This window comes from Melospiza melodia, chromosome 7 (assembly GCF_035770615.1).
Source record: "Melospiza melodia melodia isolate bMelMel2 chromosome 7, bMelMel2.pri, whole genome shotgun sequence".
In the NCBI taxonomy this organism is placed as follows: Eukaryota; Metazoa; Chordata; class Aves; order Passeriformes; family Passerellidae; genus Melospiza; species Melospiza melodia.
Genome location: NC_086200.1, coordinates 11,904,903 through 11,932,288, shown reverse-complemented (window position 1 = coordinate 11,932,288; position 27,386 = coordinate 11,904,903). Strand labels below are relative to the sequence as shown.

The 27,386-nt window shown below is 49.9% G+C and overlaps 2 protein-coding genes across 2 annotated transcripts in view; both read left to right on the top strand.

Annotated features, from left to right (window-relative positions):
- Positions 1-24,830, top strand: part of LOC134420877 (olfactory receptor 14J1-like) — a gene marked incomplete at its 5' end in the record, with an annotated part of 48,580 nt that extends 23,750 nt beyond the window's left edge. Inside the window, one exon of the mRNA XM_063161286.1 lies at positions 24,816-24,830. Within this exon, the coding sequence (XP_063017356.1) occupies positions 24,816-24,830 (15 nt within the window). The remainder of the gene's footprint in view (positions 1-24,815) is intronic.
- Positions 24,831-25,708: 878 nt separating this feature from the next.
- LOC134420505 (olfactory receptor 14J1-like) lies at positions 25,709-26,227 on the top strand (the record flags this gene model as incomplete). Its single annotated transcript, XM_063160664.1, has 1 exon — positions 25,709-26,227. A coding segment is annotated over exon 1 (519 nt), but the record flags the coding sequence as incomplete, so codon positions are not given.
- Between the last annotated feature and the right edge of the window lie 1,159 nt (positions 26,228-27,386).

The following is a 27,386-nucleotide window of genomic DNA, read 5'->3' as shown; positions in this document are numbered from 1 at the left end:
CATCTGCGCTGTAGCCTGCGGCCACCACCTGCACACACCCATGTTCTTCTTCCTGCTCAACCTGGCCCTCAGTGACCTGGGCTCCATCTGCACCACTGTCCCCAAAGCTATGCACAATTCCCTCTGGGACACCAGGAACATCTCCTACACTGGATGTGCTGCTCAGCTCTTTTTCTTTACGTTCTTCATTGGAGCAGAGTTTTATCTGCTGACCGTCATGTGCTACGACCGCTACGTGTCCATCTGCAAACCCCTGCACTACGGGACCCTCGTGGGCAGCAGAGCTTGTGCCCACATGGCAGCAGCTGCCTGGGCCAGTGCCTTTCTCTATTCTCTGCTGCACACAGCCAATACATTTTCCCTGCCCCTGTGCCGTGGCAATGCCCTGGGCCAGTTCTTCTGTGAAATCCCACAGATCCTCAAGCTTTCCTGCTACAAATCCTACCTCAGGGAACGTGGGCTTCTTGTGCTAAGTGCTCTTCTATTCTTTGCTTGTTTTGTTTTCATTGTTTTCTCCTATGTGCAGATCTTCAGGGCTGTGCTGAGGATCCCCTCTGAGCAGGGACGGCACAAAGCCTTTTCCACCTGCCTCCCTCACCTGGCCGTGCTCTCCCTGTTTCTCAGCACTGGGTTTTTTTCCTACCTGAAGCCACCCTCCATCTCCTCCCCATCTGTGGATCTGGCCCTGTCACTTCTGTACTCAGTGGTGCCTCCGGCCCTGAACCCACTCATCTACAGCCTGAGGAACCAGGAGCTCAAGGAGGCTCTGAGAAAATTGATTGTACTGTATTTTCAGAAGCATTTCAGAACCATTTTCTGATGCAGAGCCTTCAGAATGTAACTCTTTAGAATCTCATCCTTTTTTCCCCTATGTCTCTGTTTTTATTTGGTAACTTTTTTCTATTGTTGGTATGTTTTTTACAAAATACTGCAGTAGTGCACTTAGCATTTCTACATTAACATCTACCTTCTTTTGAAATATGAAGACTTGCAAGAGGCTTTTTCCCTTGAGATTTAAATAAAAACAAGTGCTTGCCCTGACCTGTGTGCCCGGAATTCTTCCTGAGCCCTTCTCTTTCCCTGCAGGGGCAGTGCCTGTGAGCAGGGCTGCAGGGTAGAGCCTCCCAGCACAGCAGCACAGCCAGGGATAATGGCCCTGGCTCTTCCCACATCTGCTCTGCCCAACTGCACCCTGTCCTTGCCAGCCCTGCTGTGGCTGTAAGGCCAGAGTGCTCTGGCAGCTTGGTCACTGTCCTGCTGCGTGTCCCTGCTGTGGCCACAGGCAGGGCCAGGCCGTGGGCACTGCTGGGACACAGCTGGGCTCCAGCACAGCAGCTCCAGCACCAAAGGGCATCTCCTGAGGGCAGGGCAGGGAGGCTTTGCTCCCCTCCAGAGCTGCTGTCAGCAATGTGCTCCAGGAATGCCCTGGCACAGCAAAGCCCAGGGCCTGGGGCAGGGTCGGAGTGTGCAGGGGGGGGCTCACAGCAGTGTCCTGACACAGCCAGAGCTCCTGGTATGGACCTGAGGCAGCAGCAGAGCAGGGCCTGGGCTGTGTCTTTGTTCTGGGGCAGCCTGGGAAGGTGGGCCAGGGCAATTGTCCCACACCAGCCCCTGCAACCACCATTGCCAGCACTGGCCTCTCCCCACCTGCAGGAGGTTGTTTGTCCCTGCACGGAGGGACACCAAGTGACCAGGCCAGCAGGCCATGTTTGCTCTGTGCTGAGGAGATCTCAGCAGTGCATCGTGTGTGGGGGGAGAGAGGAACCCCAGTGAGCACAAACACCATCAGCAGCACCTGGGGCTGGCACAGTTCCAGTGGCACAAACAGGGCCTTGAGGCCACTTCACTCTGAGAGTAACGTCCTCTGGGTGAACACCTGAATTCTTTGTGGTGTTGTGGTGAGGACTGCACAGAGAGAAATATCCCAGGCAGGGAGGCTCCAGGAAAAAATGCTCAGGGCCACCATGGACTGCATAGATAGACATTGGATAGAGTGAGGGTCTGTGGGGAGAAATCAGAGCTGCCTCCCTTCTGAACCAGCCCAAGGACCTGACAGGACTGTGCTGTGTTCTGGGCACTGACCTGGAACTGAGGGAGGTTGAAAAGGCCTTTGGTGTCAGGGCTGTTGGGAAGGCTGGGCAGTGTCACTGTGGGACCTCTCTCAAACCCCTTGGAAAGGCCAGAGCCATCCCAGAGGGTCCTGGGCACTTGGGAAGGGCAGACATGGAACCAGTCTGCAAACAGGGCAGGGAGGGGGACTGGGAGAGTCACAGCCTGCTCAGGCTCAGCAGGGAAGGGGATGTGGCAAATCCTCCTGCAGCCATTCCAGGCACTGGCAGGACAGGGCAGAGACTGCAGAACCCATGTGGGAGGGAAAAGGAGGGGATGTTGTGTGCCCAGAGTTCAGCCAGGCCTGGGACAGGGTCTGCTGTGGTCTCCTCAGAGCCAGACTGGAGAGACCTGGGCTGATGGAGTGGAACGTGGGCTGGGTGGGAATTTGGCTAAACAATGAGGGTCAAATATCATCCATGATACAGAGTCCTCTTGGCAGCCATGCCCTGGTGACATCCCTCAGTGACCAGCCCTTGGCCACCACTGTGGAATATTTCTATTGTCTCTACAGTGCTGTGAAATGTACTTTCAATTCCTTTGTGGATGCTGCCAAATTGCAGGGACTGAACTGATGTGTGACTGTGACTCAACTCATCTAGTTAATGGTGACTGCAAAACGTAATTGGGCAAGATGACTGAGTTGGGTAAATTTATCTTGCCATCAGGCGCCAAGTAAGCCCCAAGAAAGGGCAGAAAAAACTTGTGCATCAGAAAAAAAGGCAGTTCAATAGGGAAAAACCCAAGCCTGACCAAAAAAACTCACAAACCCAATCAAAAAACCAAAGCAAGACCCACCTTCAACAACACAAAAACCCTACAAACAAACCAACCTCAAAAAGAAAAAGCCATAAACAGAAGATAAGCAAATTCACAGGAAATCTCCTATCATCAGAAAATGTTTAACCACCTTGTGGCAGGAGAGGATTCTCCATGTGTTGGTGCTGTTTGGAAAGAAAAATGTCTGAAAAAAAAATTAATCCCTTATTTCCCTTGTCCCCCTGCTTCTCTCAGTTGATTGCTGATCATGGTGTGACATGGAATGGAACATCCCTTGGGTCAGTCCAGCCCAGCTGTCCCATCCCTGTTCCCCAGGAACACTTGCCCACCCCAGGCCCATAGGTTGGGGGAGTTGCAGACACCTCATGTGGGGCGAGCACTGAGACAGGAACAGGAGAACAGAACAACATTTATTCTTGTCAAGGACAGTAGAACAGAACAGCCCAGCCTTGGAGAAACTAATTGAGGATGTACCTTTGGCAAACAGAAGTCCCAAGAAATGCAAGCAGGATGCCAGCTCAGCTCTGCAAGGCTGACAAAACAGAAGTTATGCAGAACAATAATATTGCCCTTACTCAAAAGGAGGGGTCGAGGAACAGCCACCTCAAAAGGACACTGGATGTTGAAGACAAAACCCAAAGAACCATGAAAGGATTTGTGATAAGGGGTGCAACTATGTAAAATAAACACAAAGGAAGTGGGGATAGCTAATGGATACATAATCAGTGTGTGTTATAAAAACTCTGTTCATTCAATGCTCAGTGCACTCCAATGGAGGAAGGACGGCCCAAGTGACCACCATGCTGTAATAAAGAACACCTGCTTTCAAATACTCAAAACTGTGTTCAGAAGTGTCTATCCAGGGGATTTCAGTATGAGTGGTGTCCTTGACTCCATTATGCCCCACAGTTTCACAATGGCCCCTTGGTTCCATGAGGCCCCTCTGTATAACAATGGACCGTTGGTTCCATTGGGTTCCAAACTGTCAAAATGGCCTCCTTGGTTCTGCACTGCCACAATGCTCTCCTTGGTTCTACCAGGCCTTGGTGTGTCACAACAGCCCCTTGGTTCCATCAACTGCCACAATGTCACCCTGGTCTCTTGGATCTGCAGTGTCACAATGGACAATTGGTCACAAGCAGCCCCGCTGTGTCACCATGAATATTTGCTTCCATGGGCCCCCCACAGTTTCACAATGGCCCCTTGGTTCCACAAAGTTCCACTGCACCACCATGGTCTCCTTGGATCCGCAGTATCTCCATGGACCAATGTGGCCCTGCTGTGTCACAGTGGTTCCTTGGTTCCACTGCATAACAATGGAATCTTGGTCCCTTGAGGTTCTGTACTGTCACAATGGTCTCCTTGGTTCTGGACTCTAACAATGGACGCTTGGTTCCATGAGTTTCCATGATGTCACAATGGTGTCCTTGGTTCCATAAGGCCTTGCTGTGTCACTATGGACCCATGACTCCCTGAGCCGGTGTCAGAATGGCCCCTTTGTCCCATAGAGCCCCACAGTGTCACTATTGTCTCCCCTTGATTCATTGAGGCCTTGCTGTGTCACAATGCTCCTTTGTTTCCATGAGGCCCCGTGTGTCATAATGGTCTCCCATGGTTCCATGAGGCCCACCTGTATCACAATGGCCCCTTTGTCCCATGGTGCCCCACAGTATCACAATTGTCCTCCCTTAATTCCTTGAGGCCCCGCAAAGTCACAATGGACCTTTGATTCCATGAGTCCCACATTGTTCCAAGAATCCTTAGGTCCATGGGGCCCTGTAGTGTCACAATGGTCTCTCGGTTCCATGGTGCCACACAGTGTGACAATTGTCCTTTGGCCCAACAGGGCCTCATAGTGTCACATCAGACTCCTTGGTTGCATGGAGACACAAAGTGCCACAATGGCCCTTTGGTTTCTCAAGGCCTCAAAGTGTGAAAATGGCCTCCAAGGTTCCATGACGTCCTCCTGTGTAAAAATGGCCTTTGGTTCCTTGATGCCTCATAGTGTCACAATGGTCTCATTGATTCTGCACTTTAAGAATCCCCCCTTGGTCCCTTGGAGCCCCACAGTGTCACTATTGTGCCCTTGGTTCCATGAGGCTTTGCTGTGTCACAATGCTCCTTTGGTTCCATGAGGTCCCCTGTGTCACAATGCTCCCTGGCTTCCATGAGGGCTGGCAGTGTCACAGGGGTCTCCTTGGTGCTGCAGTATCACAGTGGACCCTTGGTTCCATGGGGCCTCACAATGTCAGAAGGGTCTCCTTGGTTCCATGAGGCCCTGCAGAGCCCCTTGATTCAAAAAGTCCTCCAAATGTCATCATGGCTTCCAGGATTCCATGAGGCCCCGCAATGTCCCAATGGACCTTTGGTTCCATGGGGTCCTGCACTGTTCCATGAATCCTTCTTTCCATGGGGCCCTGGAGTGTCACAATGAACTCCTTGGTTCCATGGTGCCGCACAGTGTGACAACTGCCCCTTGGCCTGCCAAGACCCCACAGTCTCACAATGGTTTCTTGCTTCCATGAGGCCTTGTAGTGTCAGAATGGTCTCCATGATTCCCTAAGGCCTTGCAGTGTCACCACAGACCATTGGTTTCATGGAGCCCCACAGTGTCACTATAGTCCTCTTGGCTTCACAAGGCTCTGAAGTGCCACAATGGCCCTTTGGTTCCACAAGGCCTCCAAGTATAAAATGGCCTCCATGGTTCCATGAGACCCTGCTGTGTCACAATAGACCTTTGGTTCCATGATGCCCAAGAGTTTCACAATGGTATCCCTGGTCCCACGGTGTCAGAATGGACCCTTCATCCCATGGACACCCACAGTGTTCCCTGCAGTCCCCTTGATTCCACCAGGCCCTGCCATGCTCTACAGGCCCCTTGGTTCCAGTGGGTCCCAAAGTGACAGAACAGTCTCCATTATTCCATAAGGCCCCACAATGTCCCTATACTCCCCTTGTTTCCACAGGGCCCCACAGTGGAACAATGGATTCTTGGTTTCATGAGGTTCCTCAGTCCCAATGGTCTCCTTGGATCCGCAGTGTCACAGTGGCCCCTTGGTTCCATGTGGCCACACTGTGTAACAATGGCTCATGGTTCCATGAGGCCACACAGTTTAACAAGGGACCCTTGGTTCCATGAGGCCTTGCTGTGTCACAAGGGATGTGTGGTTCCATGAGCTGTCACACTGCCAGCAGCAGTCTCCTTGGTTCTGCAGTGTCACCATGGACCCTTTGTTCCATGAGGTTACGCAGTAGAACACAGTCACCTTGGTTCCGTGAGGTTCTGCAGTTTAACAACGGAGCCATGGTTCCACCAGGTCGTGCTGTGTCACAATGGCCCCTTGGTTCCAAGAGGTTTCTCAGGGTCACAATGGTCTCCTTGGATCTGCAGTATCACAATGGACCATTGCTTCCATGTGGCACCAATGTGCCAAAATGGATTTTGGTTCCATGGGGTTCTGCTGTGTCATAATGGACCCTTTGTTCCATGAGTTTGCTCAGTGTCACAGTTGACTCCTTGTTCTGTGAGGCCTCGCCATCACCAAATCTCCAAAATATCAGAATAAGACCCGTTAACACTAATTTGCTTTTTAAGAAGGGATCATTTATTCAGGCCTGAGATCTAGTGAGGGATAACTTCTAACCTTATGTGGACATGTTATTCTACCAGCATCAGCAAGTGTGTATTACAATTTACTCACTTCCATAAAACCCACCCTAGGTTCCCAGATTCAGTCCTTCGATTTTCTGTCGCTACATTTTTGAGACAGATGTCTTCTCTTCCAACCATCCTTGCTGGGAAAGCAGCCCCTGCATGCCTTGTTCCTGTGCTAAAAGTTCACAGGCACAGTAAAAATTGAATTAATCCTTTTGATATCAAGGCCAAGGCTTTGCGTGGTGAGGCAGAGGCAGGCAGGAGGCAGAGCTGTCAGCACAGAAAGGGCCCAGCCAGGTGGGGCAGTCAGGGGATGCCGACAGCCTGCAGGGACAGAGGCGCAGGGCAGGGACACCGTAGGACAGCCTGGGCTGCACAGGGCACAGGGATGGGCAGCAGCTGCAAGACAGCCCTGCCAGAGCCAACTTGGGCGGCACTTTGACCATGGCTCCTGGGCCTGGGCCTGAGGCAGGAGCAGGAGACAAGTGACCCTTGCAGGGCTGGGGCCTCATTGCCTCCTTGTCCCTGCTCAGCAGCCTGGCAGGGGCCGCCTCATGGTCCTGCCCTTGGCATTGCACATCCCCACATGCCAGTGCCCATCCCAGGAAGAGCCCTAAGCAAGTAGGGAGGGACAGGATCTGCCTGGCCAGGGGCTGGGGCTCAGGCCTTGGCCCCTTTGCATTCCTGAAACACATCCAGCTTTGCTTAGTACCAGAGACACCTTTCCCTTGTTCATCCCCAGCTGTCACCACTGCTTCCAGTGTTCTGCTCTAACTGGAACCTGGGGACACTTTGTCAGTCTTGTGCCTCACAAGGATCTTTTTAAAGAACAAGAATCTTCAGTGTTTCAATCTCACTTTGAGTTCTTGAAAAAACTTTTGAGCCCTCTCTGAGGGACTGGGTCTGATGCAAAGAGCACCAAAGCCCCAGAGGGTGATTAAAGTCCCTGAGCTGTGTCTGTGCTACTGAGCTGGGCCGGGCTCCTGGCCCAGAGGCAGCTCCTGGCAAGGGCAGCGCTGCAGAGAGACAGCTCTGGCCAGGAGCAGCTCCTGTGCACAGCCCAGCAGGGCTGGGGCACTGCTGGGGCCTCTCAGGGACACCAGCAGGGCACAGAGAGAGCTCACAGGGGCTCAGCATTGGCAGGGGCGGTGGGATGGCCCAGAGGGGGCTGTGTCACAGCAGCACCTCTGTGGCTGTGTCATAGAGGCACAGAGCAGCTGTGATGTCAGCAAGGGGCTGTGTGACAGCACAGAGTGGGTTGTGTGAGATCATGGTATGACTGTGTGACATTAAAGAGTGGGCTTTGAGGTCAAAGTGTGTGCTGTGACATTACAGAGTGGCAGAATGACATTACAGAGAGGCTTTTGTGGCATCACTGAGAGGGTTGTGACATGACAAAGTTGGCTGTGACATCATAGAGTAGGGTGTGAGGCCATAGAGAAGATCCTACCATTATGGAGGGTGCCTCTGTGACGTCAGAGAGTGGGTTGTGACATCACTGGGTAGCTGTGTAAAATCATAAAACAGGCTGTGACATCACAGAACAGACAGTGACATCACATTGTGATTTTTTGACATCAGCATTTTCTGTGTCATCACAGGATGCTGTGTGACACCACAGGGGCTGTGTGACATCACAGGGGCTGTGTGAGGTCACTGGGGAGGTCACTCTGCCCCGGGGTCCCTCACAGCTTCCCCCAGAGCAGTCCAACCCTGCTCGTGCACAGCGGGGTCGCCTGTCCCCCTGGGTCCCTCCGCCCCCGGCCCCGCAGCCTCCCCCAGAGGATGTTCAATGAGATCTGGTATAAATTTAACTCTGCAACGAGTCAAGTTGTCCAATTGGAATTTATTAATTATAGCAAGCAAAGGTAATAAGCAAAGCAGCGCTGGGCGACTGGGTAGTCTTCGCTCCACCAACAGCCGCACCCAGTATCTAACAAGACCCCTTCTTATACTAGTCCATTTCCGTATACGTGTTCTTCCCTTGGCACATGCTCCAATTGTTGCTAGAGGGTCTTCTTCTATCCCCTGCTGGTCGCTGGATAAAGGCTCAAAGTCTTCCTCAAGCCTGTACTCTTGACCTCGGAACTCTCACCTTCCTTATATAGTGGTGGTGTTTGGCTGATTTCTATTTCTCGGCTGGCTCTTCTTAGTTCCTAAAACTTAGCTTTTCGCATGGTTAATATTTGCGCAATGCGTGGGTAATGTCTACACAGGCAATAGCTGATATATTATTTTGGGTTATGTATTTCTTAATCACATGGTTGCCCATATATTTCTTAATCACATAGTTGCCCATATATTTCTCAATCACATGGTTGCCCATATTGGGGTTTAGTGAACAGAGATATTCATTACAAGATTGACCCCAGAGCCTGACATGGGGACGGGGGGCCAGGGCCCTGGGGGTGGCAGAGGGGGACAGGGAGCCCCTGGCAGCGTCCCTGTGTCCCCCAGGGCCAGGGCCTGGGCCAGGGCTCGTCCACCCTGTTATGAACAAGGCCTTGAGAGTGCTTAAAAAATCCCCAGCAAGGGATCAGCAAAAACTAGATTTAATATTAAGGGACAGCAGCACAAAGTTCATTGGCAAGAGTCACTCTGGTCCTGACAGTGTTTGTAGGGCCCCAAGAGAGGGGCTTCAGTCCCAGCAATGGTTCATCCTGGCTGTACTTGGCATCAACAGATTTCTTTGGCAATGTGAGAACAGGGATGTTGTGCCGCTGAGGGAACAAAAACAGTTCCCAGGGCTGCTCCTACAGAAAGCAGGAGCTGGCTGGGCAGCAGCAGTGCCTGGAGCAGACAGTGTTTGTGATGAGCTGCAGAGGAGCTGAGCCCAGGGGCTGTTGGCCAAGGCTGAGCCCCAAGGAGCATTTCTCAGCTGGCAGGGCAGCCTGAGAAGGGGAGGGGGGAATGCAGCAGCAGAGGGCCATGGAACCAAGGGACCATTGTGACACTGTGGGGCCCTGTGAGACCAAGGGACCATTGTGATACTGTGGGGCCTCACAGAATCGTGGAGACCACTGTGACATTGCTGGTCTTCATGGAACAAAGGGGCCTGTACTGACACTGTGTGGCTCTATGGAATGTAGGGATCATTGTGTCGCTGTGAGACCCCAGCAAACCAAGGGTCCATTTGTGACACCACGAGGCCTCATGGAACTGTGGAGACCATTATGACACTTTAGGGTGTGATGGAACCAAGGGGCCATTGTGACGCTGCAAGACTCCATGGAACTGAAGGTAACTTGTGACATTGCAAGGCCCCATGGAACAATGGAGACACTATTAAGTGAGTTTACAGCCTCATGGACCCAAGGGGCCATTGTGACACTGTGGGGCACCATGGCACCAAGTAGACCATTGCTACACTGAGGAGACTCATGGGATCATGGAGACCATTGTGACACTATGAATCCCCATGGAATAAGCACAGAATTGTGATACTGTGAGGCCTTGTGGAACCAGTGAGACCATTGTGACCCTGGGGGTCCGCACAGAACCAAAAGCATCATTGTGATACTCTGGGGCCTAGTGAAACCAAGAGACCTTTGTGAAACTGCAGGCCTGCATGGAACCAAAGGGCCATGGTGACATTGCAGGGCCTGATGTCATCAATGATCCATTGTGAGACTGTGTAGCCAAAGGAGACCATTGTGACACTGCAAACCCCCAGGGTCCAAAGGCTCATTGTGACATTGCAGGGCTCATGGAATAGAGGAGTCATGTGACATTGTGGGGCCTGGGGAACCATGGACACCATTGTGACACTGCAAGGCCTCATGGAATCATTTGGACCATTGTGACACTGCAGAGCCTTCTGGAACCCAGGGACCGCTGTGACACTGTGGGACCGCGTTGAACCAAGAGTCCGTTTTGACACTACAGGACTTCTCGTAATCAAAGGGACCATTGTGACACTGTGGGACTCTATGGAAACAAGTCCCCATTTTGGCACTGTGGGGCTGCATTAATCCATTTTGGCTCTATGGGGGCCCACAAAACCAAGGAACACAGAACAGGTCTCGCTGGTTCAGCCTCCCAGGGGCCACCTGACTGGTCCAGCTGACCTTGGCATGTTGAGGGTCTCTTATCTTCTGCTGCTGTAACACTGGGATTCCATGCTTTTCTTGCCATGGAAAAGAACTCTCCCCCTCCTCCAGGAACCTGTGTCCAAAATTGGGATTTCACCTCCAAATTTCCTTATATCCAGAGATTGTTCCCATAGGAATATGGTCAGGACAAGTCTGGCTGGCAATGGTTTCACAAGGATCACCTCTCATTGGTCCTCGAAACACTGGGGAAGGCTGTGTGCTTTCCTTCCTATGGGAAAGAACTGTTCTGCTTCTCTAGGCACTCATGGCCAAGATTGGGCTTCCACATCTAAAATTCCCTATGTCCAAAGAATGCTTCCAGACAAAATCTGCCATTCATGACAAGTCTGGCTGGCCATGACCTAGTGAGGCTCACACCTGCCTTCCAAACACTGTGGCTCAAGGCTATGGAATAGAACTTTCCTTCTCATCCAGGTGCCCATGGCCAGAATTGGGATTTCACCTCGAATATTTTCCATTGTGACAGACTGGAGGAGATTGTTGGCTGGAAACACTGCATGTGAGGGGAGGAAGGGGCAGGTCCACCCTTGCCCCGCCCTGGAACCCAAGCACTGCCTTGCCCTGGAACCCCAATCCCCCCAGAGCCTCTATCCCAGCCCAGCAGTGTCTGCCAGTCCCTGGCACAGCACAGGCAATGCTCCACAGCCACCTCTGCAGCCCCCAGCCCAGCTCCTGAGGGACCAAATGAGCCCAAGTCCCACCTGGGTGAAGGGCCCAGCAAGATCAAGGGGAATTGAAGACTGGCCACAAGGCAAGCATACATCTTGACCCTACCTCCTCTTGGAATTTCCATCTGACCACTGCTGGAATGCAGGAGTTGGTAGCTCTGTGTGTGCTTCTCTAAATCTTTTATGTTTTTCTCTCTTTCTGTGTCTTCTTCTTCTGTTTCTGTGCTCCTGCAAATTTTGATTAACAAGTATATGAATGGGCTTAGAGTTTGTGAAGTTGAAAGGGCCGAGTCAATGCCTTGAGAAGTGTTTTTTGTTGACTGAATATCTGTCATAGTCTGACATGAGAAGAATTTTTAAAAGTAGTACAAAAGTTTTTGTGTAACTGACAACCTGTTAAACCACTAAGATACTGAACACGCCTCTGTAAAACACATATGTTAAAGACAAAAAAATCCAGGAACCTCCTCTTTCTTTTTCAGTCAACAAAGAAGCAGTGGGCCCTGGCCCCGGCCCGCATCTCAACCAAACCAAACCAAACCAAACCAAACCAAACCAAACCAAACCAAACCAAACCAAACCAAACCAAACCAAACCAAACCAAACCAAACCAAACCAAACCAAACCAAACCAAACCAAGCAGCCCTGCCATGGGCTGAGCCCCTTCTCCCCTCACCAGGCTGTCCCCTCCCCATCGGCCCCATTCAAACCAAACTAAACCCCAACAACTAACAAACAGGAAAACAGAAGAGGCCACAAACCCCAAGCAGCACAAAGGAACCCACAGCTATTAAAATCTTACTGTCAAGTCTCTCCCCACCCCCCCAACACAATTAAAACTAAAAACTCCTACAACCTTCAACCCATACAAAATAACCCTACCACTAAAATTAAACACATGAAAACCAAAAAACCAACCATAAAACTAATCCGAACACAACTTCCACCAAAAGTTACTGGCTGGTCCGGTGTTAATCCTATCAATACTTCAATCGTCACTCAAGTAAGGGAAGAAACATAATACAAACATTAAAAAAAAAAAAAAAGATAAAAGCATCAAAGTCAGTAAAGAAGAAATTAAATCCCAAATAAAACAGAAAAATATACCTTGAACCTAAAAGTAAAATCTGCTTTTAAACTATAAAGAAAAAACTCTTTTTCTTTATTACACATAAAACGATAAAAAATTAAAATAGTCAAAACAATATCAAACAAAAATCTCTTTATTAAAAAAACAAATGTTAAAATAAATGTAATTTCATTTCCAGAGTTAAAAATACTTTTAAAAGTAAATTATGAAAACATTTTCCTTTAAATAACTCATCTTTAAAACAAAACACAATAGGTCTACATGGCCCATCAACAAGCTGTAAAAAAGCTTGAAGCAATTATAAAAATAGATTCATAATAACAAATTTCCCCAGACAGCTGTTATGCATGAGAGAATTAAGAACCACAAAAAAACTAATTTTTCCCCTTATAAAAACTCTTCATAAACTTAACAAGAAAAATTTCTCTCCCTAAGTAAACTAAAAAGACTATTCTAGAGATAGTAAACTAATTAGAAATTTTAAGTTTACATTGTTTCCATTGTCATAAAAAAGACAAAGTTGTAGAGAAAAAAAAATATTCGGAAGAGTTTATTTTAATTCTTACAATCTTTTTTCTTTTAAAAATTCTTTATAACAAAATTGTCTTTCTACTCTGAAAATTTTAGGCCTACTTTACCTTTCCTGTAATCCTAACACACAACAACAACAAAAAAAACCCATATATAATTAACTGACCCTAAAACCCACAACACTCATCAGTCCACTAATTAAGAAATCTCAAGTTTAGAAAAATCTTCAATTAACAAACAAAAACCACTACAATGTCATAATAAACCATTTGCGAAAGTTTCTCTGATTTTCTGAAGTTGTCAGTAAAGCCTGTTAGATATTTTTCAGCTCTTGAGAATCTCTTGTTGGTATTTCTCCAGTGAGTCCAACTCAGAATACACAAACAACTGTAATTCCTTTAAATGTCTCCTTGAGAGAATGCTTTGGGGGATGGGAGTCAGGGCTTGTGTGTCCTGATTGGCACAGCCCAGGCAGGGCTTTCCCAGCCACATTCCACACTCCATTGCCCAGCTGGAGCCGCTGCTGCCTCTGAGTTGTGCTGCCCCAGCCCCAGGGACGCTCTCCTTGTCTGCCCATTCCCCCACGGTCTCTGGGCAGGGATGGCCTCAGTGGGGGCTGCTGACATCCTCAGCACCTTGGAGGCTGCTGCTGAATTTTCCTGCTCCAGAGACTTGTTCAGCCTTCAGCTCTTGGGTGCAGGAATTCAGTGTCCCAGGGCTCATTAACATTCAGAACACCTGAACAAGCCAAGCCTCTGGGGGTAATTTGATTTAATTTTCAAATATTTGTGGTTAATTAAACGAATTCCAGTAGTGTATTCAAGTTGAATAGATTCTATTTAAAGAGACAGTGAGAAAAGATTTCCTAGGTCTAATTTAGGTTTCTTCTTCCTGTTAATTTATTGATATGTGTAATCTCCAGCTGACACTGAATCTAAGTACCTCTTCATGCAGTCTGAATAGATACGAAAATCAAGACCCTCCATGGCTGACAATCAATGTGACTCTGTCCGTGCTCCCACCCCACCATTTACCCCATCCCAGCCCTGGCACTCAGAGCAGCCTTGTGCAAATCTGAGCTCCCTCCAGCCCAGGCAGCACCTGCAGCTTTCAGCTCCTTGGCTCCAGCTCCCACCTGCTTTCCTTGGAGAAGGAGCTGCCCAAGACACAGAGGGATGTTCATTTCTTGTCAGCCAACAAAGCCAAGGGAAGGCACAGCTCCATCAAATGCAAAAGCCATTCCTCTGCTGGATATTAAATCCACTTTGCACAGAAGACACTCTCAAAGGAATGGAAAACACCTTCTGTGCCCAGCACAGATCCCAAATTCCCCCCAAACCCTCCCTCCCCCAATTCTGCCCAGATTTGCTCTTTGCACACACGAGTCACAGGCTGAATTCAGGAGCTCCCTCCATGACCAGAGGGAGGAAAAGAGAGAAAGGGGATGAAGAGCTCTCCTGTGCAGAGCCAAGGTCCAAGTGCAGCCCCTGCAGTGGGAACCACAACTCATCAGGTTTGTGTCCTTTGGGCTCAGGGTCTGGTGACACTCAGAGGCACAGGAAGGTTTCTTGTCAACAAATACAAGTTGAACATTTGAACAGTTTAATAACCATCACAGCTCTTACTTCAGCTCTTTGTGATGTCCCAGCAGCATCTGACATGTCCACCATCCCCAGGAGATCTCTGTTCTGGAACAGTTTTAGACAGAGACATAAAAAATGTAATTCTGTGATAGATATAATGACAATTAGGTTGTTGTCTAATGTGATATATATTTGAAAATCAGAATGTCTGGACAATTCCCTAAAGTTCAAAGCATGAAGCCATTCAGTTGAGAGGCGCTTGAATGACCAGAGAGCATCTGAAGAAGGAAATCTGTGATCAATGGGAAGGTCATAGATCAGGCTGGTCAAGTGAAGAGATGTCCTTAGATGTGGCCATTTAAACATGAGAGCTGGAAACACTGGAAGGAAGAGGATCATGAAATATTAGACTAAATGTTGGTGACTAACATAGAGAAGAAGTCTGATATTTTTTCCTGGAATCAGTACAAGAATCCAGTAGATCCAGAAAATTCGTGTTCCTTGTGGAAAAATATACCATCTCCTAAAAGTTCTCAAGTGAGTCAGATAATAAAGATTTGCTTGTATATTAGGAAACTAACAGGTATTTAAAAACCTGTGCCCCTTTACAGGCAGACATAAGCTGTGTGGCCATGAACACGCAGTGCCGCTTTTGCCCTGAGGTGCCCAGCTGGGATTGGATCTCTCAGAGCACCTGAGGGAAAGCAGAGTACCTTGCAAGCTGCAGGTTCTTGACAGACCCGCAGGGCTCCTGTCTGATCAATATCTGCTCTGCTCCAGTCTGAAACAGGGACCAGCATGGTGCCAGGATCATCAGAGAGCTGAGGTGTGTGCTGGAATTCAATGTCCTCCCCATCCCGCAGCAGCCCTGCATTTCCCTCCTGCAGCCTTGGTTTCCAGCACAGCCATGGAGGCTCTTTGGGATCTGGACTGTTGCTGCAGCCCCCAAGGGCAGCTGAGCTCTGCCTTTGGCACAGTCAGGCTGGCCAGCGCAGGCAATGCTCAGCAATTGCTTGTGTGTGCCTGGCCTTGCTGTCTGCCCCGGCAGCGGCTGCGTGGCCCCTTTGTGGCCCTGTGCTGGCCCAGCCATGGTGGCCCAGCCCCTGTGCAGGCCCAGCCCAGGCCAGGAGCATTGCGGCTGGGAACGGCCCCTGTGCCGTGGTGCCCACAGCAGCCTTGGGGCTCTGTGCCCCATGGCCTCCCTGCTGGGCAGCCTCTGCCACCTCCTGCAGAGCCTGTGGCACCTGTGGGGCTGCACAGACAGCCCTGCCCCGGGCTCTGCCGGCCTCTGGGCCAACAGAGAGGCAGCCAGGGCTGGCCATGGCTGAGAACAAGCCATGAGCCCTGCAGGAGGATGGAGCTGGGCCACAGCCAAACTCAGCCCAGGCCAAAGCTGGGCTCAGCAGCCAGGGCTGCCAAGGGCTGGGCACAGAGGCTGGCACTGACAAATGTCCTGGGCCACCTCCCTGCTCTGCCTATGCCACCAAGGGCACAGAGCAGCCTCCTCTCTGGGCCACTTGCCTGTTTGCAATGCCTTGCACAGGTGCTGGCCCTGCCCCACAAGGCCTGGCCTGAGTCCTGCCCCTGCACGCTCAGCCAGGCTGAGATGGACACTGATGGTTTCTGGGCCAGGCTCTCTGAGCCCAGCCCAGCTCCCTGCAAGCTCTGCCAGCTGCCCTGAGCTCTGGGCAGCACCAAGGGCCTCTCCCCAGCCCAGCCCAGCCCAGCCCAGCCGGCTCTGGCCCCACAGCTCTGCTCAGGCCAGGCTGCTCTGGGCACTGCCCCACAGCCTCAGCCCCTGGCAAGGGCATAGCAGCAGCTGCAGCTGCCACAGGACTCAGCCCCAGCCATGGGGGAAGGGGCTTGGCCAAGGCCAAAGGAGGCTCCCTGGCTGCCCTGCTGCTCTCGGGCTGAAGTGCTGAGAGCTCTGCAGCCCCTGCTGCCATCCCATCTGCCCAGGGCCTTCAAGAGCCTCGGCCTTAGGGCCTTCAAGAGCTGCTCCTGCTCCAGGCTCAGGGCCCATGCCAAAGCTCGGGGAGCCACAAAGCTGTTCTGCCCATTTCTGTTCATTGCTGCTCTAATGGGGATGGATCTTCAGCCACTTGGAGGACGATGATGAATTTTACTGCTCCAGAGGCCTCTTTGTTCTTGAGCTTCTCAGTTCAGGAATTCAGTTAGAAAAGCTCATAAATATTTGTTCAAAATACCCAAACAAGACAAGTCTCTGGGAATCATTCAAGTTTTCAATTATTTCGTGGTTAATTTGTCACATTTCAGAAGTGTATTCAAAATGAATATACTAAATTGAAAACAATGAAGAGAGAACTGTTTTGTCCTGTTTAGTTGTCTTTTCCAGTTTTGGTTGATATCAGCAATGTCCAATTTATATTGGCCTCCAACACCTTCTAATGCATTTTGAACAGATACGAAAATCAAGACTCCTCATGGATGACAATCAATGCTGGTGTCCATGGCAACCACCCCTGGCAAGGGGTCTCAATGGAGCTGCCAAGGGACTGACCATAGCAACAGGGGGGTGGTGACAGTTGCCATGGAAACTGACCATAGCAACAGGGTCCTGGTGATGATTGCCATGGAACCTGACCATAGCAACAGGGTCCTGGTGATGGTTGCCCGCTAAGGGTCAGATTTGTCAGAGGTCCTCAGAGAGGTTCCATGGGGACTTTCCAAGAGTCTCCAGGCTGTTCCAGAGCTGGAATGTCACAGGCACAGACAGGGGCTCCATGGAGACCTGCCAGGAATTTCTGGGGACTGTAAAGGGCCGTGTGGTCAGAGGCAGTCACAGCCATTCCATGGTGACATTCCAGGGGACCTTGGGCTGCAAAGGAACCGATCTGTCACAGACACTCACGGGGGCTCCACGGTGACATCCCAGGAGTTCCCAGGCTGCCAAAGAGCCAGGATGTCCCAGACACTCACAGGGGTTCATGTCATGGGCACAGTGAGACCTTCGGGCAAAATTTATTAGGGAAACTCCTGTTGGGTCACAACGTGCAGAAAGGATTCCCAATAGCCCCCATAGATGCCCAAACGTCACCATTGAATCAGAGATGACACAGACTCAGAGCAGAAGGCTAAGGGCTAAAAGCCACCTGTTTTTTCAATCCTCTTCTTTTATACCTTGGTTTGCTACAGGTGGACCTCACTGGTCCTATAATCAACACATTTCACATGATTGGCCAATTAAGACAACACCCTTCAGTAAACAATTTTATGGAAAAAAGCCAACTTATTCCAAACATTGTCAGCCAAGTGTTTCCTCAAAAATCCACTCAGATAACACCATTTATTGATGTTTGTTTTATGTTGGGCCGTTCTTGGGGGTCCCTGGATGGGGGAATCCCTCCTGTAGCAGTTCTATGCCAGGTAAAAAGAGATGCATGGGACTTTTTCAGTCTTCAGCTTCTTGTTTACTGTTATCTTATCTAAAGTTTTGCATTGCTGTCCACACCAGGCTCAGTGCACTGGAAAAGCACTGCAAAATGGCTCCAAAACGTACAGTTTCAAGCTCTTTTAACATTGTCTCATCCAATAAACACTTGAAAGGTGCATTATTTCTACTTATCTACCAATAACTCATCCCTTGACTGTCCACATAACCTCTGCACTGTGCTTTCCATGACCAATCACCCTGTGCTACCAACAATGCAGAAAATAGAGCAGATGAAGAAGACAGGGACTACACCCCAATTCCTCCATCTTGCTTCATATCTGCACCATACTAATAACCCCAAAACCTAAATTTCTCACCCAAGGAACATACTATAGTACTCTCTATTACCTATTTCACACTTTGGTAAATTCTAATCTATCTCAAAGTCTTGGAAGTCCTCTCCATGGGTGAAGTTGAAAGGCAGTGTTTCTCTGGGGGTCAGGACCCCTCAGAGCAGACAGAGAAATATTCCCTGTGCCTTGGATTCTGAAACATTTAACCTAAAATCCCTTAACCCTTAAGATGTCAAGTTGCCCAAAAATGTTCCAGGTAAGTAGGATTAGAAGGAGGAGAAAGAGAGAACAACAGAAAGACAGAAGATCCATAGAACAACATGCACATAGGTACCAACTGCTGGGGTTCCAGCATCGCAAAGAGAGGAACCACAGGAGAAGGCAAGATCCAGACCCTGGATGGCCCTCGTGCCCCAGCTTTTAACATCCTGGGCTGTCATGGGCCCGCCCCTGGTGTGAGACTGCCAGTTGCATGTCCAATCAGAGCTATGGTAGGGACCAGCGGCTTGTGTGTGATTGATTGACAGCTCAGCCAATCAGAACTATGTTAGCACTGCCCATACTGTGTGATTGACAGCTCTGCCAGGCCAGAGCTGGGGGCGGGCCTCTGTCCCATCACAAACCAAGGCCTGACCCGGCCCTGGCCCCACATGGGCATTCTGAGCATCCCAAGGTGTCTCGGGACGTCGATCTCATCCAGCCTCTGACAGCAACCACAATGATAGTACAGAACCTCATGGAATCAAGGGTCAGCTGTGACCTCATGGTGCCTCATGGAATCAAGGAGACCATTGTGGAACTCAGGGGCAGTATGGATGCAGGGGTGAAAAATCAAACTCTGGGGCCCATAGAAACAAGGAGCCATTGTGACACAGCGAGGCCGCATGGAGCCAAGGGAAACCTGTGACTCTGCTGGGTCTCATGAAACCAAGAAGCCATTGTGGCACTGCAAGACTTCATGGAATCAAGGAGAATACTGTGACAGTGCGGGGACCCATGAAATCAAGGAACCATGGAACAGGTCTGCCTGCTTTGCCTCCTGGGGGCTGTTTGACAGGTCCCACTGAATTTGACATGTCAAGGGCCACTTCTCATCTGACTGTGAAGCACTGGGGCTCTGTGCTTTCCTTCCTATGGAAAAGAGCTCTCTTTCTTGTCTAGTCTTCTATGCCTGAAATTAGGATTCCACCTCTAAAATTCCCTATATCCAAGGGTTTCTACCAAACAAAATCTGCCAATATACTCAAGTGTGGCGAGACTCGGCCTCTGGTGACTGACTCTCATCTGCCCCGGTGCTCGGTTGTTTCCTACATATGGAGACCATTGTGACAATGTGGGGAGCTGTGGAGCCAAAGGGCATTGTTACACTGTAGGAACTCATGGAACCAAGGGAATCATTGTGACACTGTGATTACCATGGATCCAAGGGGCCATTATGACACTGTGGACTCTTGAGGAACTATGGGGGCCATTGTGACACTTTGAGGTCTTCTGAAATGCAGGGAACATTGTGACACTGCAGAGTACCACGGATCCAAGGGACCATTGTGACACTGTGGAGCCTCATGGAACCAAGGACATCACTGTGGTTCTGTTGGGCCGCATGGTCCCAAGGGGCCAATGTGAAGCCACGGGGCTTTGTGGAACCAAGAGACAATTGTAGCATTTCAGGGCCTCATGGAGCCAAAGGGTCACTGTGATCCTGCAGGGCACCATGGATCCGTGGAGAAAATTGTGGCATTGCAAGGCCCCATGGAATCATGGAGACCATTGTGACCCTGCAGGGCCTCATGGAGGGAAGGGGCAATTGTGACACTATGGGAAGTTGTGGAACCAAGGGGATAATTGTGGTGCCACTGGAGCCCATGGAACCAAGGGGCCATGGTGACACAGAGGAGTTTCATGGAATCAATAGATCATTATGATAGCCTGGGTTTTTGGAACCATGGAGACCATTTAGATCCTTAAAGATTTGTGTAAACCAAGGGGCCATTATGACACCTGAGGGCATCATGGAAGCAAGAGAACCATTGTGGCACTGCAGGGCCCTGTGGAACCAAGGCAACATGAAATAGGTGTGGCTGGCATGGACTCCCAGGGTTCACCTGACAGGTCTGGCCGACCTTGGAATGTGGAAGGCCACTCCCATCTGCCCCTGAAACACTGACGCTCTGGGCTTTCCTTTGTATAGAAAAGAACTGTCCATCTTTTCCAGGTATCCATGGCCAAAATTTGGATTCTACCTCAAAGTTTCTGTGTATCCAAGGAATACTGCCAGACAAAAGTTGCCAGGACAGACAGGTCCTGGTCTTTGACTCCCAAGTGCCAGCACTTACTAGTTTTGCCAACACTGGAAAGGGCTCTGTGCTTTTCTTTTTATGGAAGAAAAACATCCATCTTCTCCAGGCACAAATGTCTGAAATTAAGATTCCACATCTATAATTTCAAATATCCAAGGGTTGGTCCAAGCAAACCCGCCAGGACAGACAGTTCAGGCTTGCCTTAGCCTTTGGTGGTTTCTACTCATCAGTTTCTGAATCATGGGGCTCCATGGTTTCCTTCCTATGGAGACCAATGTGACATTTGGGAGCCTTGTGAAATGAAGGGGCCATTGTGAAACTGCAGAGCACTATGGATCCAAGGGACATTGTGACACTGTGGAGCCTCGAGGAACCAAGGACATCATTGTGGCTCTGTTGGGCTGCATGGCCCCAAGGGACCATTGCAAATCAGCAATGTGAGAGTTAGCCCAGCTGTAACTCAGAGTCAGACAGATTTTACCCCGGAAGAACTGGGTGTGAGTTTCAAGTCCTAGGAGTCATTCTTTTAACTTAGGGTGAGCTTGAGAAGTCCCCCATAAGCCTTTAGTGTTGTTATGCTAAGTTGTCCAAGTTCTACTCCCCTATTGGTTTATTAGTTACTTATTTCTCCTATAGGCTCTTGTTCTAGTTTTCAAGCCCCAAGTATCTATGTTGCTGATTCCTCCTTGACTCAGGTTTTACGATCCTACCCCTTGTACTGTGCTGGACTTCTCCATGTTTATTGTTTTTCACCCTGTTATTAAAGTTCCTTTTAAACAACTGCATTGATCCTGCTCCTTTTCATTTTCACCACCCTTGCCCTGAAGTCAGGGAACCAGAGAGGTTTATTGCAGCCACCTTCATTGTGACATTTGGCGCCCGAACAGGGACCATGACATTCAGGGCTCCCTGTGTCAGTCATGTCAGCTGGGGTTAGCTGATGGATAGGTCAGAGCTCCCTGGGATTTTGGATTGTGCCAGGCTAGGCAGATTCATCGTTACTTCAAGGGACCTTGGCCAGGATCAGCAGGGACAATGACAGTTTCACCTGCATAGGATTGCAGGTGGGTTTGGGGAAATGCAAGACATTCATTGCCCATTTAGTCACTCTGTTTTTACAGTATGCACCCATGTCCCATAATTAATTTGTAGTGTTCCTGTGGCTCTTCCCCATAAGGCTGAGAAAGAGAAAAATGGGCAGCCAGATGTCCAAAGTAGAAAGCAGCATATATGGATGCTTTCATTCTCACTGATCATGACAAAATATTTTCAAAGAACGAATAAAAATCAATCATGAGGTGGATCATTACCAATTTTCCAGATGCCTCTGCTGATGAAATCCATACCACTGAATTTTTTTACTCAGTGGGATTTAAACTGTACAATTTTTGATCAAAAGGGACCCCATTGCACCCTGCGTGCTCCCCATCTTCCACACCACACTTGACCAGGAAGCAGTGTGTTGAAAACTCAATCCGTTGGTAACTCCTAACTCGGGACCTCCCTTCAAACCTGCCTTTCTCAAACCTTTAATGATGGTCCAAGAAGGCAATGGCCATGCTGTCTTAGAGCATCATGCCCTGGAGACTCAAGACAGAACGAGCCAAAATATGGCTCAGGAGCCTGACCACCCTCCCTCCATCTTGGCTCCTCCACTTCCTGCTACCACAACTTTCACCTCTGCCCTGAGAAAAGCTCCAGACTCCAACCACACAACTGCAGGTCCTGCCTTCACTGTCAATCATTTCCTCTCCACCCTGGACCATGCCTCCAGTTAAGGAAGGAGACTGGCAAATAGCCTCAAAATTCCTCATTGCCCTGTTATGTTATGAAAAAAGGGGGGAGAATCCCAGGTATCAGCCACTGGTTTGCAGGGAAATCAAGGATCTTTGTTTCTAAAGACCATAGGAATGACATAGCTTGCTTTAATGATCTAATGAGGGCCATGTTTAAAGCACATGTCTCAACCACGTATAATTTAAAATATGTTATGTTGTTGTCACCTACAGAATACACCTGGTGGGAAGAGGGATGGAAGTGTTTATTATGCTAACAGCAATGAGTATGCTAATAATGAGGCAAGGGCAGAATTGACAATCAACCATCTAGCTGGAGAAGGACAACACAGCCTACCAGATGACCAAGCAGCAGGTATCCTCAGAGAAGTATTGGATGATATCCAAGAGATGGCTTTGAAAGCTTTAATCCAGGTATCACATGGCAGCACCCTCAATTTGAAATACTTTGGATGGCTGCACCTAAAACTTTAGGACCATTAGACCATCTTGGGTGCCTGTTAAGTAAGCAAACCAATGCTACCTAACTCACAATGAGTGGCCTGCTCTCAGACATAGAGACCATCAGATATGCCACCTCTCCGAACAACGATAAGTTTTTACTCTGGGCACATGGGCATGGCTGTGTAGACTCTGAGGGTATGTGTTGCATGAACCTCTCCAGCCACAGCGAGTAAATCCACAAGAGCATTCAGGTACTGAAGGAACGGTTCGAGAAGTTTCAAGTGGAAAACAAAGACTGGGTCAAACAACTCTTTGAATCAAAGGGACTAAAGGATTGGATGATGTCTAGCTAAAACAGGACATTTAATTTTCCTAGTTGTTGTTGTATTGTTAATTCTCTCATGTTTGTTTGGATGATTTTAGAAAGTCTTATAAAATTCTTTCAGTTCCATCTTTGTTGTAAAACAGAAAGGGGGAAGATACCCAACACAGGCTCCTCATGGACCACTTGGAAAAGAGAATTGGAGGCCAGGATGGCACAAAAACCTCTCAGACAATCAACTTTGGAAGGAAATTCCTTAAAAGTACCTAAAAGTATAATTAAATCCATAAAGTACCTTAAAAACCTTGAGTATCTCAAGGCATTAATGAGCCCCACTGAATGTCAGTACAAAGCTCTCCAGGGACTCAATAAAGTAGATCACTGGGGCCATGATTGCAAAACCTCTCACACAGTGTGTATCAAAAGGGAAAAACCAAGTACCTTAAAATAACTGAAGTACCCTGTAGTATTAATGAGCCCCACTGAGTGTTGTTACTGACAAAGCCTCTCCAGGGAATAATTACTGCAGATAATTGGAGGCCATGATTGCACAAACCTCTCAGAGACTCCAAGGCAAAAGCCAAACCCAAAGTTCTTTGAAAAACCTGCAGTCTCTTGGAGCATGAAGGAGCCCCCAAGGGCATTCCTGACCCAGGCTCCCCAGGGACTCCTTCCACCAGATCCTTGAGGCCACTGGGATGTGGGCTAGGGGGGGATGCTGAGGGCAGGACAAGGGGCTGACAGTGCCCAGCCTGGCTGGGGCTGTGCCAGGAGGCCCCAGGGCCTCAGGACAAGGTGTCTCCTCCCAACCCTTGGTGGCACAGACCCTCCTGCTCCCCAGGGCTCCAACACTTGGCTTCTCTTTGTCCCCACCTGTCATCACTGTCTCTAGTTCTCTGCTCTGCCTGGGGCCTGGGGACACTTTCTCAGTTGTGCCCCTCAGTGGGACCCATTAAAAGTCCAAGAAACTTTGGAGTTGGATTCTGACTTGGAGTTCTGGAGACGTTTCTTCAGCCACCTCTCAGGGACTGATGCTGAGGGCCTGAGCACAAAGCCCCAGAGGCTCATTAAAGTCCTGGTGCTGTGTCTGTGCTGCCGAGCTGGGCTGGGCTCCTGGCACAGAGGCAGCTCCTGGTAACCAAGAGGAGCTTCAAAAGCACATTTCTCTCGATGAGCAGCTCTTCTGCCAGACCAGCAGGGCTAGGGCACTGCCTGCAGCCACCCCAGCTCCAGCACAGAGGCACAGAGAGCTTCAATCAGTCAGGGCTGGGAAGGTGCTGAGAAGTGACTGGGACAGAATCACTGCCAGCCCTTGGCACAGGAACCTCTGGCTGCAGGACAATGCAGCTGCAGCTCCTGGAGCCATCTCCTAAAGCTGGAACATCCCAATGCCTACAGACCCTGTGAGTACATTCTCTGATTGTCTCTTGTGCAGAGCAGCCAGGGGTGCCCAGGGCTGTCCTGCAGAGCAGGGTCCCGCAGCCCAGGGCACTGTGCTGGGGCAGGGACTCTGCTGCCTGCCAGGGACAGCTCTCAGCCAGCCCTGGCAGCTGCTCCCAGCACTGGGGGACAAGATCTGGGTGGGAGGAGACAGCTGGTCAGGCTTGGAAGTGTTCTCCTTGTGTTGTGATGATGCTGCATTGTCCAGGACTGCTCCCATCTTTTAATTTAACTGCAGAATATTTCCAAGTAGATTATGCAGGGAGCACAGCAAGGCAGGGGCTGCATAAAAGGGAAAACTTTATTAATCTACTGCTTTGGGTTGCTGGGATGGAAAATTGCACGTAGATATTCATCTCTCAGTTCATGTTTAGAAAAAATAAAAAATTTTATCTCAGCCCTGAATAAAGCAGGCAGTGACAGAAATCAGCACAGGACAACTCACAGGCAGTGTCAATATCAAACATTTCCAGCCTCCTCAGGGTTGCACTGATATTGCCATAACCCTGCAGAGCCAGAGCTGTCCCTGGGAAGTGCCAGAGCTGGGAGGTGTCTGCAGGGCAGAGCTGAGCCCCCAGGGCTGGGCTGGGCTCTGGCAGCACTGGCAGGGCCCAGCCCTGGGCACAGGGAAGCAGCTGCTGGCAGGGACAGCTCCACGCAGCAGAGCCCTGGACAGGCAGTGGGGGGAAAGTGCCCCAAGGCTGTGCTGGGATATTTCAAGTCCTCTCCAAACCCAACTATTCCATGATTACTTTTCTTACAGATGCCCATGCCAAGACAAAGAAAATGTCCAACAGCAGCTCCATCAGACACTTCCTCCTGCTGGCATTGGCAGACACGCGGCAGCTGCAGCTCCTGCACTTCTGCCTCTTGCTGGGCATCTCCCTGGCTGCCCTCCTGGGCAACGGCCTCATCATCAGCGCCGTAGCCTGTGGCCACCACCTGCACACGCCCATGTTCTTATTCCTGCTCAACCTGGCCCTCAGTGACCTGGGCTTCATCTGCACCACTGTCCCCAAAGCCATGCACAATTCCCTCTGGGACACCAGGAACATCACCTACACAGGATGTGCTGCACAGCTCTTTTTCTTTATGTTCTTCATCTCAGCAGAGCTTTCCCTTCTGACCATCATGTGCTACGACCGCTACGTGTCCATCTGCAAACCCCTGCACTACGGGACCCTCCTGAGCAGCAGAGCTTGTGCCCACATGGCAGCAGCTGCCTGGGCCACTGCCTTTCTCTATTCACTGATGCACACAGCCAATACATTTTCCCTGCCCCTGTGCCATGGCAATGCCCTGGGCCAGTTCTTCTGTGAAATCCCACAGATCCTCAAGCTTTCCTGCTCCAAATCCTACCTCAGGGAACTTGGGCTCATTGCAGTTAGTGTCTGTTTTGTATTTGGTTGTTTTGTGTTCGTTGTTTTCTCCTATGTGCAGATTTTCAGGGCTGTGCTGAGGATCCCCTCTGAGCAGGGACGGTACAAAGCTTTTTCCACCTGCCTCCCTCACCTGGCCGTGGTCTCCCTGTTTGTTAGCACTGCAGCCTTTGCCTACCTGAAGCCCCCCTCCATCTCCTCCAAATCCCTGGATCTGGCCCTGTCAATCCTGTACTCAGTGGTGCCTCCAGCCCTGAACCCGCTCATCTACAGCCTGAGGAACAAGGAGCTCAAGGCTGAAGTGTGGAGACTGATGACTGGATGCTTTCAGGAACATTAATTTGATGGCCAATTGCTGCAAACCACTTGTAATCGAAATCATCTTATTGTTGGTTTGACTGTAGGTTTTTTTTTTTCCTTTATATTAGTTTTCTCATATTGTCCACAAATAAATGTCTTTGTTTGTGCCATTTCTCATTTTGGTTCTCTCCAACTTCCCTGTGGCCACAGACTTTGTCAATGAGGGGTTGCGCTCTGGGTGACTTTAAAGGAAATAAAGGATGTCCCAGCCACGTTTTCTGCAGAGATGCCCTTTTGTTGCCTTCTCTGGAGCTGCAGCAGCAATGTCTGTGTGCAGAGCTGGGGGCAGATCAGTGCTGGCACAGCAGCTGTGCCCAGCTGCAGCAGCACTTGGTGTTTCCAGTGCTGCTTCCATGGCCCTGCCCTGCTGCCCTGGTGGCCCTGGTGTTGCTGCAGGGCCTGAGTGCTCTTGGGGCTGGGCACAGCCCTGGGAGTGGCAGTGGGGCGCAGCAGGGACAGGCCAAGTAATATAAATAATTTGTAATATAAATCATCTTTGATAGTTCTTTTGGATTTGTCCTTTTTTCCCCCTGTGTTTTAGTTTTTTATTATTGTTCACAAAGTAAAACCATTGTTTGTGCCATTTCTCATTTAGTTTCTCTGCACCTTCCCTGTGTCCACAGACTGTGTCAATGAGGGGCTGTGCTCTTGGTGTCTTTAAAGGAGCTAAATGATCTCCCAGCGAAGTTTTCTGCAGTGATCCCCTTGTGTTTCCTTGTCTGGAGCTGCAGCAGCACTGTCTGAGTGCAGAGCGTGGGCCAGATCATTGCTGAGTCCATCAGCTCTGATCCTGCTGGCCACACCATTCCTGATCCAGGCCAGCAGCCACTGGCCTTCTTGCCCACCTGGGCACTCTGCTGCCTCATGTCTGGCCTGCTGTCCAACAGTGCTGCAGGTCCCTTTCTGTCTGGCTGCTCTCCAGCCACTCTGTCTCCAGCCTGTAGCGCTGCAGGGGTTGTTGTGGCCAAAGTGCAGGACCCGGCACTTGGACTTGTAAAACCTCACCTTGTTGGATTTGGGCCCTGGATCCAGCCTGTCCAGGTCCCTCTGCAGAGCCCTCTTACCCTCCA